General features: G+C 39.4%; 1 protein-coding gene and 1 long non-coding RNA gene across 3 annotated transcripts in view; one reads left to right on the top strand and one right to left on the bottom strand.

The window, feature by feature from the left end:
• SLC44A5 (solute carrier family 44 member 5) overlaps positions 1-2,395 on the top strand; it is a 440,515-nt gene extending 438,120 nt beyond the window's left edge. Inside the window, exons 23-24 of one of the 2 annotated variants that reach the window (XM_062191562.1) lie at positions 788-920; positions 1,855-2,395. In XM_062191562.1, coding sequence (XP_062047546.1) covers positions 788-894 — 107 coding nt within the window. In that variant the 3' untranslated portion in view covers positions 895-920; positions 1,855-2,395. Of the gene's footprint in view, positions 1-787 lie in introns of both variants that reach the window. The other variant, XM_062191561.1, reaches the window with a different exon arrangement.
• Positions 1-14,335, bottom strand: part of LOC133759874 (uncharacterized) — a 38,735-nt gene that overhangs the window by 9,084 nt on the left and 15,316 nt on the right. The window lies entirely within an intron of this gene.

Genomic DNA, 14,335 nt, shown 5'->3' with positions numbered 1-14,335 from the left:
GTAGAATAGTGACCTCTGCCAGAGAGCTTGTTGCAAATACAGACGCCCTACTCAAGAGACTCTGGTGTTGTGTTTGGATGTTCACCACCCTGTGAATTATTTAAAGTTTCTAGTTGATTCTGATGCACATAAAAGTTGGAAAATCACCTGAATAAAATGTAAATCAACATGTGAAAAAATAGTTGCAAATTTAACCAAATTCTGGGCTTATACCTAGACAGAAAAATATTCCCCACTTATTATTTCTTTATGTAACTGAAGTGTATGGAGTAAAAATGTGTATAGTTTTTGAGAAGAAATTTAGATCCATTTTCTTACAAAGCAATTAAACTCAAAACTGTGAAAAGAAACAGTAATATTTTTCAAAACTTGCAGTTGAAGGACTTGAACTTCTGTACACTAAAATTTTAGAAATCTTGTTTTTCAAGGCTGTACTATCTAAAATACTGATGGCAAAGCAAATGGAGTTTTGAACGAATATGTTAAGTTAGAAAATAAATTGAGAAACAAGAAGGTAACAGTTTATTTCCTCAAGCATGCAACTAAGAGGTATGCAATATTAGAAGAATCTGACCTGGGACACAAAATGAAATAGTATTTTACTGTCATACTAACAAGGGCTGATCGTTTTCTCATACCTATGTTTACAATAATGTGGATGCCAAACTGTGCTGTTTTTTAACAAATGTTATTTTGAATTGCTGTAAAACAAGTATGCAGCAGATGGCGATGTTACTTCTCTTATAGTGTTGCTTTGGTATTTACTCTGTGCCATTCTTCCTCCTAGTGGAAGATTTAGAAAGAAACGATGGTTCTGCTGCAAGACCTTATTTCGTGGCTCAATCTCTGCTGAAGATTTTGACGGAGGACAGTATACACAATAAGGGCCGGTAGAAGAGCAAACTGGTCATCCTCCAGCGGTCTGTTACCTTTCCCTACCTGCCGTGTCTGCACCACTCGTTTTATAAGTGCTTTTGTGTTCAGCGACACTGTATTCACGACCTTGTTGGCTTGCATTTGCATGTTTTATACCAAAGCTTATATTGTAATATGCGAAGCCATCAGAAGTCGCAAGGGAATTGTTAATAACATGGAACATTTTTATACTGAGATCTTTTGTTTTGTAATTCATTTTTAAATAGAGTGGCTTGGATGTTTTGAAAATACCTGTTGAATATGTTCGTATTCTTTTGAATATTAGATTGAAAAATTATGCATTATTTAAATTGATAGCTCCTAATATATTTTTTAAATTACAACTAAAAGACTTCTTCTGCAGGGAAAATTGGTAAACAACGTGAAAGAAAAATTTTTAAAGCTTTCCCCACTCCTGTTTGAGAATAAACCAGTAAAAAGACCGCCTGCTCCAGACTTTGCTAAGTATAGAATGTTTCCTATTAAACAAATTGCCAATCATCCAGCCTTTACTACTTCATCCTCTGACAAAGTGCCTTACTGGCTGTTTAATATTACCCAGCTTTTGTGGGCAAGTTTACAAACATTGTTTAAAAAAATTAAAACCTGCAACATTCAATGATTAAAACAAGTCTTCTTGCATTTGTTTTCCTCTTAGCTCACTGATTGGAAACCATTTGTCATTTCAGTGTGTTTGATATCCTCACTATTAGAGTATATCATGCAGTATAAACAATTTCCCTTGCGTCTAGTGGACATTCACGAATGTGTACTATACGCAAGAACAACAACAACAACAAAAAAAAACCTGAAAGGACACTTGTTAGGTTTGGGTGTTTTTTTTTTTTTTTTTTTTAATAAAGAGAAGTTTAAAATGTAATCTTTTCTATAGTTGACCTATGAAAATACAATAAGACCACATTTCTTGGTGTTTTACAGATTGGAAAGGGAAACTTCTAGGAATTACAAAGGGAAACTACCCCTCAAGAGGGTGCTCACAGATGTCATGTCCTGAACAGCTTCATAGTAAATTATTGTTTATTTTCATTAAAGCCTGTTCTATATATGTTGTTTCATTTTTGGACTTTTGCTATAAAATAATCAATTTACTTATAATATGTTAATTTTATTGTGTGAATATAAACAGGAACATGATTTCTAACTCAATTTACAGTAATTTTACTAGTACTACTACTTAAAGAAAATTAATTCAGTCTGTTACTTATTGTTAAAGAAAGAGTTCACAAAAGTGTTTGCCCTAAAGAATGTCAGTCCCATAATGAGAATTGTGAAAGCTTTGAGAATCAATCACAATAAGTTACTATCACTTTATCTATTATCACATTTTTTAAATGTGACTTTAGAAACTTGTATGCCAAAAATAAACTCATGTGAGCACTTGACAGTCTGAGCTCTATAACTGGAGTGCTTCTGCTGTGCAGAAATATTAAGAACATATTGTCTAAATATCTTTGATAACAAAAACTGTTTAATATTTAATGAAATTTGTTGTTACACATTGTTTTACATTGAATTGTTTTTCTTCTAATAAAGATTTAGATAAGAAATAACTGTATGCCTTTTTATTTAAGATAGAAATAGAGAAAAACTTTTGTTCTTAAATTCTACCATAGTGTGACAATATCTTTTAAGACTTATTTATTTGTTTGACGGGCAGAGTTTCAGAGACAGAGAAGGAGAGTAAGAGAGATTGATCTTCCATCTGTGGGTTCACTCCCTAAATGGTTGCATCAGCCAGGGCAAGGCCTGGCTGAAGCCAGGATCCAGGAGCTCCACCTGGATCTGCCACATTGGTGACAGGGACTCAAGCACCTGGGCCTTCTTCTTCTGCTTTCCCAGACATATTAATAGGGACCTGGATTGGAAGTACAGCAGCCGGGACTTGAACCAGCACTCCAATAGGGGATGCCACTTTCATAAGCAGTAGCCCAAAGCCTGTACCAAAAAGCCACTTGCCCTGATGACAATAGCTTTTTGGTACCTAACATTTAAGTTTCTTTAAATATTTGAATTTATCTTTAAAAATTTCTTTTTCTGCTGGCTATGCATTACCAAGTCAAATAACTAAACTGATCATTTGCACAAAATAACTCCAAGCTAAATGGATGTGGCTTTTTAAAAAACCAAACAATGGCCTAAATTCGTTCATCTATCTTTGTTTTAATATGCCAAAAGTCTACTCAATTCCTCATTTGGTTTTGCCCACGTTCATAAGAAAATTTCATCATTTTCAAGGCGGGACAAGCTCAAATAAAATAAAAATGTGAACAATAATAGTTTTTTCTAAAGCAGTGTTTACTACCCCTATCACTGATTTATCTTAGGATAAAATTATTCTTGGGTTTATATATTCCTTAAGGAATATTAAATAATCTTGTTTTTAATTTGAATTATACATTAAATCTTCAAAATTTATTTTCTTTTAACATTGAATGTTCCTTTCAAAGAAAACATTAAACAGTTTCTGTAATTTTCAGTGTTCTTTTAAAATGTTCTAAATGTAATAAGATGTTTTTAATATAGTTAATGGTTCTTTGCTTATTTGAAATAAAACGTAGTTTGATTTCCAGAGGAAATCCAAGTAGCTTTAGATTTTAATAAGTTCCACTTTGGGATAATAAAGCACTGATTGTATTTGTAAATAAGTTATATGAAATTAGACTATGATTGATTTAGTTCTTTGTGCTTAAAAAGCTTAAAAAGAGTTTGTGTACCCACATAGTAAAATCACCCTATGAAAGAGTCTACAGCATTATCAGGAATAGTGTGGTTATTATCTAAGCTGATACTGGAAAATGGGCTTTGTGCAGCAACTCCCTACTTTCGTTTTAGAATGTAGCTAACCGGCACTCATTCCAATGTGTGTTCTTTCACTTTTACAAGTGGAACCTCAGGAAATTGCTCTTAAACTCTAACCAGGCATAGTAATTATCTCCAGTATTATCTGGTTCTGGATTGGATAACATGCTTTATAAATCAGGCTTTCTTGGCATAAGATATGGGGACAAAATTGAACTAAAATCATTATTGCAGACCATAGTGTATGAAATGGTTTCTTAAGGTTTTTTCCAGTTTCTTGCAAATATTATTATTGGATTTTTGCAAATGTTTGTATTTTTAAATATAGATATATGATGTTAAGAATACAATTCAATAAATCGTTAATGAAAAGACATACCTTATCAATATAGCAGATGCATGCTCCATTGAAATTAAAGGCTTTTTATCTTAGAATCTAATTCTCATTATCCAGGACTAGTAGGTGAATAATAAAAATGCCACATATACTATTTGTATAATATAATACACACACATATGTAATCTCAGGAATAAATCACTTCTTTCAAGTTATTTCCCATTTTTTCTGTCTTGGGGCTAACATGGGTATTGAAGACTTTTCTTTCAGGATGTTGAGTTACATCCAGTCCTTAGTTTACCTATCATTACCCAGAAAACAAAGCCAATTCCCATTAAGGCAAATGTGAATTCATTTATGGAAATTGATTACCAGCTTATACAAGGCTTGGACTGAGAATGTCCATTATGGCCTATCTTACAATGTATCAGGCCAAACGGAACCACTCGGTTCCCCATTTACAACTTTCTAATTGGAATGAAAGATAGGCAAAAGCAATATAGAATCTGGCAGTACCTTCTAAAATGGTTTCTGTCCTGGGGGCTCGTACATGATATACTTAATAGCAATCAATTCAATTTTTTATTTGAAGCCATTCCCTTTTTTTCTTTAACTCATTGGCTTCTCTACTGCCTGAGTCATAATTATTTAAACTAGTGAGCAAATAGCATATGCAAGTATATAAAATGTATATAAATGTGCTTAATAAACCACATGAAAGTACAATCAGTGCTTTATTACTCAATAAATGTAAAATGTCACCTATTACTCTCTCAAAAACATGGCACACCTTCATTTTCTGGCCCTTTGCAGTTAAAAAGCAGTGTTAACAAAGGTGAGAGAGGCTTATCACATGAGAAAGATGTTTGCATTCTGCATAAAGTAGAGCCTGGACTTGATCCATGGTTTTGAAACCTTGGAACCTCCACATTCTTCTAGCCAGATAAATGTGTCTGCTCAGAAAGGAGAAAAATGATAAGATGTTTGGAGAAGCATTGATATCAAGGGGAGAACAGAAAAAGAGAATAATAAAAATCTCTAGCGGGATGCAAGAGGGCAGTGTGACAGAAAGTGGGGTGCCTTTTGAATCTAATTCATAAATCTATTGAGAAAGGAAATCAGCAAATCAGAAGTCAGTACTTAAGCAAATAGAAATATTTTTAGTGCTCTGGTAAAAAGCATTGAAGCAGATTGTTAGAGTAAAGCTAATCACATTGATGTATTTAGTGCAAACAAATGTAAAAGAATGCTGTCTCAATATGATTTATGATTAAAGGATAAAAAAAAATTGTGCCTTTATGTAGTTCCCTTGCATGTTAGCCAAGCTTTGCTGCCATGTTGAGTTGCTCTTTTACTCTTTCTTCTCAACACTAAGACAGACTCTTTCAGACTTCTCATTCCTTCTTCTCAACTTGGTCTCCTCCTTTGCCAGATCTCATTTTTCCTTGCCTATAAGGAATCATAGCTCTAATAAGGTCTTCAGAGGGAAAAAATGGAGATAGGAGAGGGAAAAGAAAAATGAAAACGAAGACTTCTACCAGTGGTATGCCCTGTGCTGTGGAGTGGCAGGTTCACAGATGAGTTTTGAACAACTCTGGGACATCATGAGAGGCAAAGGAGCCAGGTGACCAAGCATGGTGGTGACTAGCATGGGCTTTAGAACCAGACTAGGCAAGTTTCAAATCCAAAGTCGTCCTGTCACTATATGACCATGGGCAAAGTGTTTCACTGCTCAGAGGCTTTTCAGCTCAAAATTGAAGTGAACCTTCTCCCAGCTGCTGGGAAGATGACCTGAGAGCAGGTGAATTGTACTCATTATTGAGGGGACACAGAGATGCTCAATGCCTAACAACCACTAGCGGAGATACTCTCTTGACCCAGGACTTTCAGCATCATTGATGATTCGACTTTACCACCCACTTTCTATCCCAGCCAGGAGCTTATCTGGGCTTCTCTGAGAAGCTAGGAAAGGGCATCGTAGTAGAGGGAGCCTCCTCCCATCACCACCCTCGCACCCAGGCCAGAGTAAATAAGAAAGATGTCTCTGGCACATCATCCCAAACCCAACATGAAGGTTCTTTAGCACAGTTTGAATTCCTGGGCTGCTGATGACATGACTCCTTCTGGGTAAACAGCAGGAATTTCACTGAGATTTCAGCTCTCCCGACTCTTACTTTCTCACTATTACCTTCCGTTTTTCTGTTTTAGTTCTGGCATGACCTCAGGTTTGTGAAGCTGGCAAATTGGATGGCATTTCTACAGTCACTTTAAGCCTTTACTTTTTCTCTAAGGAATGCTGAAGACTGAGTAGCATTGAAATTCAACTCTGCATAACCAGGTGGTTGTACTGCTGAGAACTGAGGCCCTGGACTCACACTCTGTACACCAGTCGGTGATTTTCCTCTGCAGACCCTCTTGCACATGTGTAGGCCAGTGGAAAGACTTCCTTCATTCTGCTCCCTTTCACTGGCTTGCTAGGCAGGAAGCCCCTGATGAGCTGCAGCCTTCAAGTGTCTTGAATGGCTATTTCAGGCCCCATAGGTGGGTTCCAGTTTTCCTGAGACACGACAAGATGGCCTCACTAATCCTAAATAAAATCAGACACCAGGCTTAAAAGCAATATTCCTTTCCTTTTGGCAAGTCCTAAGTCAGCATTTGGTTCCATATAAATAGGGAAAAAAATGGAGTGACTGGAAATCATTTTATGCTCTGTCATTTAACTAACTATAGTGTTTATTTCAACCCATTATGTATACTGATGAATATGCAAATCATTTTATCATCTGTGACAGGAAACCTGAAATATCACTGTGTTTTTGGGAGGTAAGGCAAGGTCAAGAAAAATCAAAAGATTTGATTTTGTTCAAATTGTATCAAAATGACAAAGTAAGAGATTTCTGGAATTGTACAATTATACTCTTTTTCATATGTTTGCTTAGGACATCAGATATTTTTATAATGCTAATTTTGGCACTTACATGTTAAAATTACAGGGTATCTGAGCACAAATATGTCTTCTAGCTTATATTGGGAATATTAAAAAATTGATACAAAATACTAAAGATGTTAATAACTTCCTAATTTATTAGTTTTAAATTAAATTATTTCATGAACTTTTAAAATTTAACCTTTTTTAAAAAACACAATTTTTCATTTTTTGTTGCTATTGGAAATGTCTTTTAAAAATAATTTTGTTTTGCTCCTCATGCAATTTTTTTATCTATGTTGTTATTTTTTGCATGTGTTAGTCATGGGCACAGAAATTGCTCTTGAACTGGTTTTACCAAGTGTGAGGCATTATGAAATAGTCACTCTCAAATGGGTCTTAATGGAACTTAAAAGCAGAAAATAAACCACACTAGGAAGTATCCTTGATGGGCCTTGATTGCCTTGGAGCACCATGCCTGCAGTGTGTGTACCTGTATGTGTGCAAGATGTGCAATGTGTGTATTAGGAGAGTCGTATGGTTTGTGTGACCAGCATACTACAGCGTATGAGTAACTCGTCGTCTATCACTGCTATCTCAGCAACCATCTCTTTCCATCTTTCCGTGAGAAGTGTAGCCAGTTACCAAAATTATCTTCATATTAAGAGCAGAAGTAAGAGCTGATCTAAAATGTTTCCCATTATGGTCTGCTATATATCCTCAAACCACTGAACACACTCATTAGGTTTATAACATAGTGATACTGGAGAGGAAAACTCTACTGACGAAATCTTCAAAGGGAAGATTCACTACCATGGCAGTGCAAGCTCTTTGGCTGTCATTTGTTTCCCAGCCAGCTTTTTGCTGAATTCACATGAAAGAGTGCCATGTGTATTTCATTCAAGCTCCAGGGAATTGTAATTCCTGCCAGTACCACCCAGTCAGCTCCCAAAGAAGCAAACAGGGATCCAAGCTGGGCTTTCATCCATACAGAACTGCTCCAAGAACTTTTCCCTCTTGGGATTGACCAATGGATTATCAGCCACCTAAAAGGTGTCCCAGTCAACAAAGACCCCCAAGGACTGGCTATGGAACTCCCTGGACCCACATGTGAATGCATATTAATAGATCCTGCCACCAGATCTTCCCACAGATATGAAACAATTCCAACTTGATAGTTATTAAACTCTTTCCAGAGACAAGTCAATGTTGAAAAATTTCCAGAGACAAGTCAATATTGAAAATTGGAAAGTACATTAAGTTGTCCCTATCCATTGCTTTCCCTTCAAAGAAGTCATTATGTAATTCAGTTACTTATTTATAGGCCCCACAGGTCACAGCCTGTGTCTGTTTTGTTCTCTGTCATACATGTGCCCATTAAATTCTTCTTTTACAAATGTATTAGGGGCAGGCACTGTGGCATAGCAGGTAAAGCCACTGCTTGCAGTGCTGGCATCCCACGTGGGGGCTGATTTGAGTCCTGGATGCTCCACTTCCCATGCAGCTCCCTGCAAATGTTTCTGGGAAAGCAGCAGAAAATGGTTCAAGTTCTTGGGCCCCTGTACTCACATGGGAGACCCGGAGGAAGCTCCTGGCTCTTGGTTTTGGCACGGCCCAGATCTGGCCATTGTGGCCATTTGGGGAGTGAACCAATGTATGAAAGATCTCTCTCTCTCTCTCTCTCTCTCTCTCTCTTTGTCTCTCTCTCTGACTCTAACTCTCTATAACTCTGCTTTTCAAATAAATAAATAAATAAATCTTTTTAAAAATGAATTAAATAAGAGGAGAGGACTTGAGTTGTCTTCGGAAGGATATTGAAGGCAGGTATAGACACGGAAAGAAGAAACATACTAAATATGTCAGGAAGAAAATATAAATTCCAAAAGAGAGGTTGCAAGGGAGAGAGACAGTTTCTATGCGTTTAACACTGAGTTTAAGCATGGTTGGGGCAGGCACAGCAGGCAATTGTTGTTAAGTGAGTACAGCTGGGAAGAATGATTGCGGCTTGAGTAAGGTATAGCAGTATCTGAGGCAGGAGGAAGCCCCAGGCATGGGTAATGTCTCAGAGACAGTGTATATGAGCCAAGAGGCAGTGGGGCAGGAAGCTTCTTGGTATGGCCCACAGTGACTGAGCAATAAAATTTCAGAGACAAGAACAGAGAGTAACTCTGAACGGTAGAACAGTGCTCACTTCGGCAGCACTTATACTAGAAAGGTAGAACAAGGCCATCTTATTCCTTAGTGTGAGGATAAGGGCTGCTTTCCTTTTTCTTTGTCTCATGCCAGCAGCTAGAAGGGCCCCTTGCTGTTGGCCTTCAGATGAAGGCTTCCCTTGACAAAGGGGTCGGGGGAATAGTGCACAGTTATACACCTATTGTGTCCTCCTGGACTGGAAACGTTACCACTGTGAATCTCAGGCTTGTTATCTAATCGCTTATTAGAATTTCAGTAACGTTGTGAAAATGTTATATGATAAAGCATTTAAGCTGTCAAACACACAGTAACTGACACATCACGGAAGACAGACAAATAGATTGACATAGATAAGTGGATATAGAGACATACAGAGCAGAAAAAGGAATTAAAAAACAGGTTAATTTTAGCACAAAATGTTTTGAAATCCTCACAGTTTTTCAGAATATGGATTTTCTGTGAACTCCTTCAAGTACCTTCCTACATAGAGATATAAATAAATAAATCCAGTCTTCCTCCTTCATCCTTGCCCCTCTGTGCCAGACTCAGAAGGCTTAAGTCTCAGGCCTTGTTCTGCTACAAAGCAACTGTGTCATCATGGGCCTCAGTTTCCCCACTGAGAAAAACATGAGGGAACGAACCAGGCAAGCTCCAAACTCCCTCCAAGCTCCAAAATGTCCCAATTCTCAGATTAACAGGAGGAATGTTTGTTAATTACACAGGTCGGCTTTTCAACAATGCGGTTTCTTAGGAGAGGCAGAAGTCACTACCAGCAAGTTTTAGGGTCACTGTCAAGACCTTTCTGATCTTAGAGGCTAAGGATCTTCCTCTTCACAGAGGCAAAAGATATGTCCCAGAACCTCGATTCTCAGGAGAGTCACTTGTAAGTGAAGAGGGTGGGGTGGTGGCTTAAATCCATGAGAAACCATCCGTTTCCCTTGAGGCCCCGTACAGTTAAGTATATCAGCCTCAGACAAAGTTCCTAGAGCAAAGAATGAAAGCGCAGGTGGTGGCTATAAAGATTGGGAGGGAGGCTATCAGTTGCAGAGAAGGAATTTTATTGAAAGCACGTTTATAGACAAATCCCCTCGGTGTTTGTTTAATAAGTATGCGATTCCCAGAGCCAGAAGCTCTCAGAACGTAACAAGTCACAGAGCAGACGCACAGCTCCTCCAGTCCAGGACTCTGCCTCGGGCAGGAGCCCAGGTGACTTGTGGTGGAGCCTCTCCTTTACCATCTCCCCAGCCAGACAGGGAGGACTTTCAGGGTGCTGGCCTTATTCGGAGGGTTCTGCTACAGCCATCAGGCAGGGCTCTTCCACAGAGGCAGCCCTCGGTAAATACAGGGTCAGTGAACAACCATGTGAGGTATGCCCCAGCAGCCCTAGTCACCTTCAGTGGTGGTGAACCGATGCCATACAAAACGGAGCCCTGTTTTTCCATGTTGTCTTTCCCGTTAGTAGAATGACAATTTTAAAAGAATTGAGACATATTTGGAGAGTGAACCAACGGAAGGAAGACCTTTCTCTCTGTCTCTCTCCCTCACTGTCTGTAACTCTACCTCCCTAATAAACAAAATCTTAAAAAAAAATTTTGAGGCATAAAGTTCGTACATACTTATGGGATTCAGTGTGATAATTCTATACATGTATACAATGAGTAATGATCAAGTCAGAGCAACTAGCACTTCCATCTCCTCCAGCATTCATCATTTCTATGGGCTGGGAACTCCCCTTCTGGTTACTTTGATAATTAAAAAATAAATTGTTGTAGACTATAGCCACACTCTGTGCTGTAGAACAGTGAACTAAGTCTTCCTATTTAGTTTTGGTGCCTGTTATCCAACTTCTTTCTTTTCCACCTCCCTGTTTTCTAGTGATCACTGTTTTACTCTCTACTTCTTTTTTTTTTTTAAAGATTTATTTATTTAAAAGTTAGAGTTACACAGAGAGAGGAGAGGGAAAGAAAGGGGTCTTTCATCAGATGGTTCACTCCCCAGATGGCCACAATAGCTGGAGCTGCACCGATCCAAAGCCAGGAGCCAGGAGCCAGGTCTCCCATGTAGGTGCAGGGGTCCAAGGACTTGGGCCATCCTCCACTGCTCTCCCGGGCCATGGCAGAGAGCCGATCGGAAGTGGAGCAGATGGGTCTCGAACCGGTGCCCATATGGGATGCTGGCGCTTCAGACCAGGGTGTTAACTGGCTACACCACAGCGCCAGTCCCCTTCTCTCTACTTCTATTGGATCAACTTTTAGTTTTCACTAATGACCAAGAACATGCAGTATTTGTCTTTCTTTACCTCCCTTATTTTACTTAACAAAATATCCTCTAGTTTCTTCCATATTGCTACAAATGGATTTGTTTTCTATTTTCAGCCTGTGTTAAGTTTGAATAATTAGTGAAGAAGTGCTTCCACTGATTTTGTTCTAAACCGTTCTTTCCTGCTTTGAAGCATCCCCTCAAGGAGCTCTTGGTCTGAGAGGAGAGGTGACAGATGTATAAAAATAAAATACAAAGCAGAATGTGAATCAGCATAAAGTCAACAAAGCAACATGAACATTTAAAGGAGCGGGTGAATTTCAGGAAAATAGAACGTCTTGTAGAATAAGTGATATTGGTGTCAAGCTTTTAAGGAGTTATATGACATTAACAGAACTAAAAAAGGAAGATAACATTTCAAACAAAGAATAGAGCCAAGCACGCATGAAGGCTGAAAATGAAAAATGCAACCTGAAAGCAGCTAGCTACATTAACTAAACATAAGCTAGTTAGATAAGTTAGGTTAATTATAGGAGGTAAGGCACATATTGTGAAGAGATTTTATTTACTATGGAATTATGTAAGCCATGACATTTTAGCAGGGGACAACAGGAGTAAAACTTGAGAATACTAAACCGAAAACTGGACTAGAAAGGAAGTCATCCTGCGCTGGTCATTGTGGCACAGCGGGTTAAGCAGCTATTTGCTACACTGCCAGCATTCCATATAGAAATGCTGCTTGAGCCCTGGCTGCTCCACTTCTGATCCATCTTCCTCTAATAAATGCATTTGGGAAGGCAATAGATGGTGGCCCAAATACTTGTGTCCCTGTCACCTACATGGGAAACCAGGAAGTTCTTGGCTCCTGGCTTTAGACTGGCCCAGCCCTGGCTGTTGCAGCCTTTTGGAGAGTGAATCATCAGGTCTAAGATTTTCTCTCTGTCTCTCCATCTGTCTCTGATGCTCTGCCTTCCAAATAAATATTTTAAAAAAAGAAAGGAAATCATCCAAATTCCAGGCTGTCATGAGAAAGCAATGAGCAAACTTGCTCTTCAAAGTGTGGCAGTGAGGGGGCTGGCACTGTGGCATAGCGGATTAAAGCCCTAGCCTGCAGTGCCAGCATCCCATATGGGCGCAGATTCGGGTCCCAGATGCTGCACTTCCAATCTAGCTCTCTGCTAATGTGCCTAGGAAAGCAGCAGAGGCTGGCCCAAGTGCTTGGGCACCTGCACCAACATAGGAGACTCAGAAGAAGCTCCTGGCTCCTGGCATCAGCCTGGCCCAAGCCTTGCTGTTGTGGCCACTTGGGGAGCAGGGGGTGGAAGACCTCCCTCCCTATCTCTCTTCAATACATTAAACTATTTAAAAAAAAAAAAAGTGTGATAGTGATCAGCAGCTTTGGCATCACCTGGGAGATTTTATCAGAAATGTGCAAATTAGCTGTTCTTGGCCTCCAGAATCAGACTCTTCACTGATGACCCTATTCAGATTACTTACTATGTGTCACTCACTGTTCTATGTACCTTACCTATATTTATTTATTTATTTATTTTTTGACAGACAGAGTGGATAGTGAGAGAGAGACAGAGAGAAAGTCTTCCTTTTTGCCGTTGGTTCACCCTCCAATGGCCTCTGCGGCTGGCGCATCCTGCTGATCCAAGGCCAGGAGCCAGGTGCTTCTCCCGGTCTCCCATGTGGGTGCAGGGCCCAAGGACTTGGGCCATCCTCCACTGCCTTCCCGGGCCATAGCAGAGAGCTGGCCTGGAAGAGGGGCAACTGGGATAGAATCTGGCGCCCCAACTGGGACTAGAACCCGGTGTGCCGGTGCCACAAGGCGGAGGATTAGCCTGTTAAGCCATGGCGCCGGCCACCTTACCTATATTTAGCTCACTTACTATAATAACTACATAAAATGTGCTCCCATTTTACATATGGAGAAACTGAGGCACAAATAAATCAAATAACCTATCCAACATCACATGTCTCAAAAGTGGTGGAGATAGCATTCAAATGTGCAACGATTACAATGATTTTTTATTTTCTTCTTGGGAGTCCAACTATACATACTTTTTCTCCTTTCATGTAAAACTATGCTATACTTTCAGCAAAAATAATTCTAACCCTGCAGAGACTGTTGTGCGAATAGCTATGCTTGGCTTAGGGGCAGAATATGCATGAGTCCATATTCCCTGTGGCTAATTCTTGTGCAGTTGTGATTGAACACTGGGTTCTATCCGGTGATGGTACTCCAGGTCCAGACACTTCTTAACACTTTTCAGTCCCATTATCTCTAGGTCATGTCTAATGACCATCGCCTTAGTAACTTAGCCTCTCAACAAGTTTAGTAATAGGAGACAAGGAAAGATACTACTTCTATTATTTTTTGAAGCGTGAAGGCTTCCTGACGGGTTTTTCTGTTTTTCAGCCTTGAAGCTGAGGTTTCTATTCAGTAGAGTTGAGTTTCCTCAGATGAAGACCCAGGGCACTGGTTGTGGTTGGCTCTCTTACTCCATCCTGGGGAAGAGCTTTCACCTGTGCCTCTTTCGCAGCATAGCTTGGTAAAATGTGCTCCGGCCTTGTTTCCCTTGGAAAGCACTGGCAGGGTTTCTCTGAAATAAATCCTCCCAGCTGGAGAGAGCAGGGGCTGAGGGCGGGTGCAGAGGCAAGACCATCTGATGGGGACCTCCATTAATGGTCTTTCGGGTTGTCTTGATTTTCCACACATCTGACCAAGTCAATTTCCTGTCTTGGATTACTTTCCTTCTTGTCAAATCTCAAGTTTTCTCCTCCTCATTCTTGGCCTGGTTGTGTGGGTGATCGATTTTATTTTTTCTGTTTAAAATGTACCAAGTGTTTGCATTTTGGCAAGGAGTCCACAGTAGTGT

The sequence above is a fragment of the Lepus europaeus genome, chromosome 5 (assembly GCF_033115175.1).
Source record: "Lepus europaeus isolate LE1 chromosome 5, mLepTim1.pri, whole genome shotgun sequence".
NCBI classification, from domain to species: domain Eukaryota; kingdom Metazoa; phylum Chordata; class Mammalia; order Lagomorpha; family Leporidae; genus Lepus; species Lepus europaeus.
The sequence above is the reverse complement of the archived record's forward strand: the minus strand, read 5'-3'. Positions and strand labels throughout refer to the sequence as shown.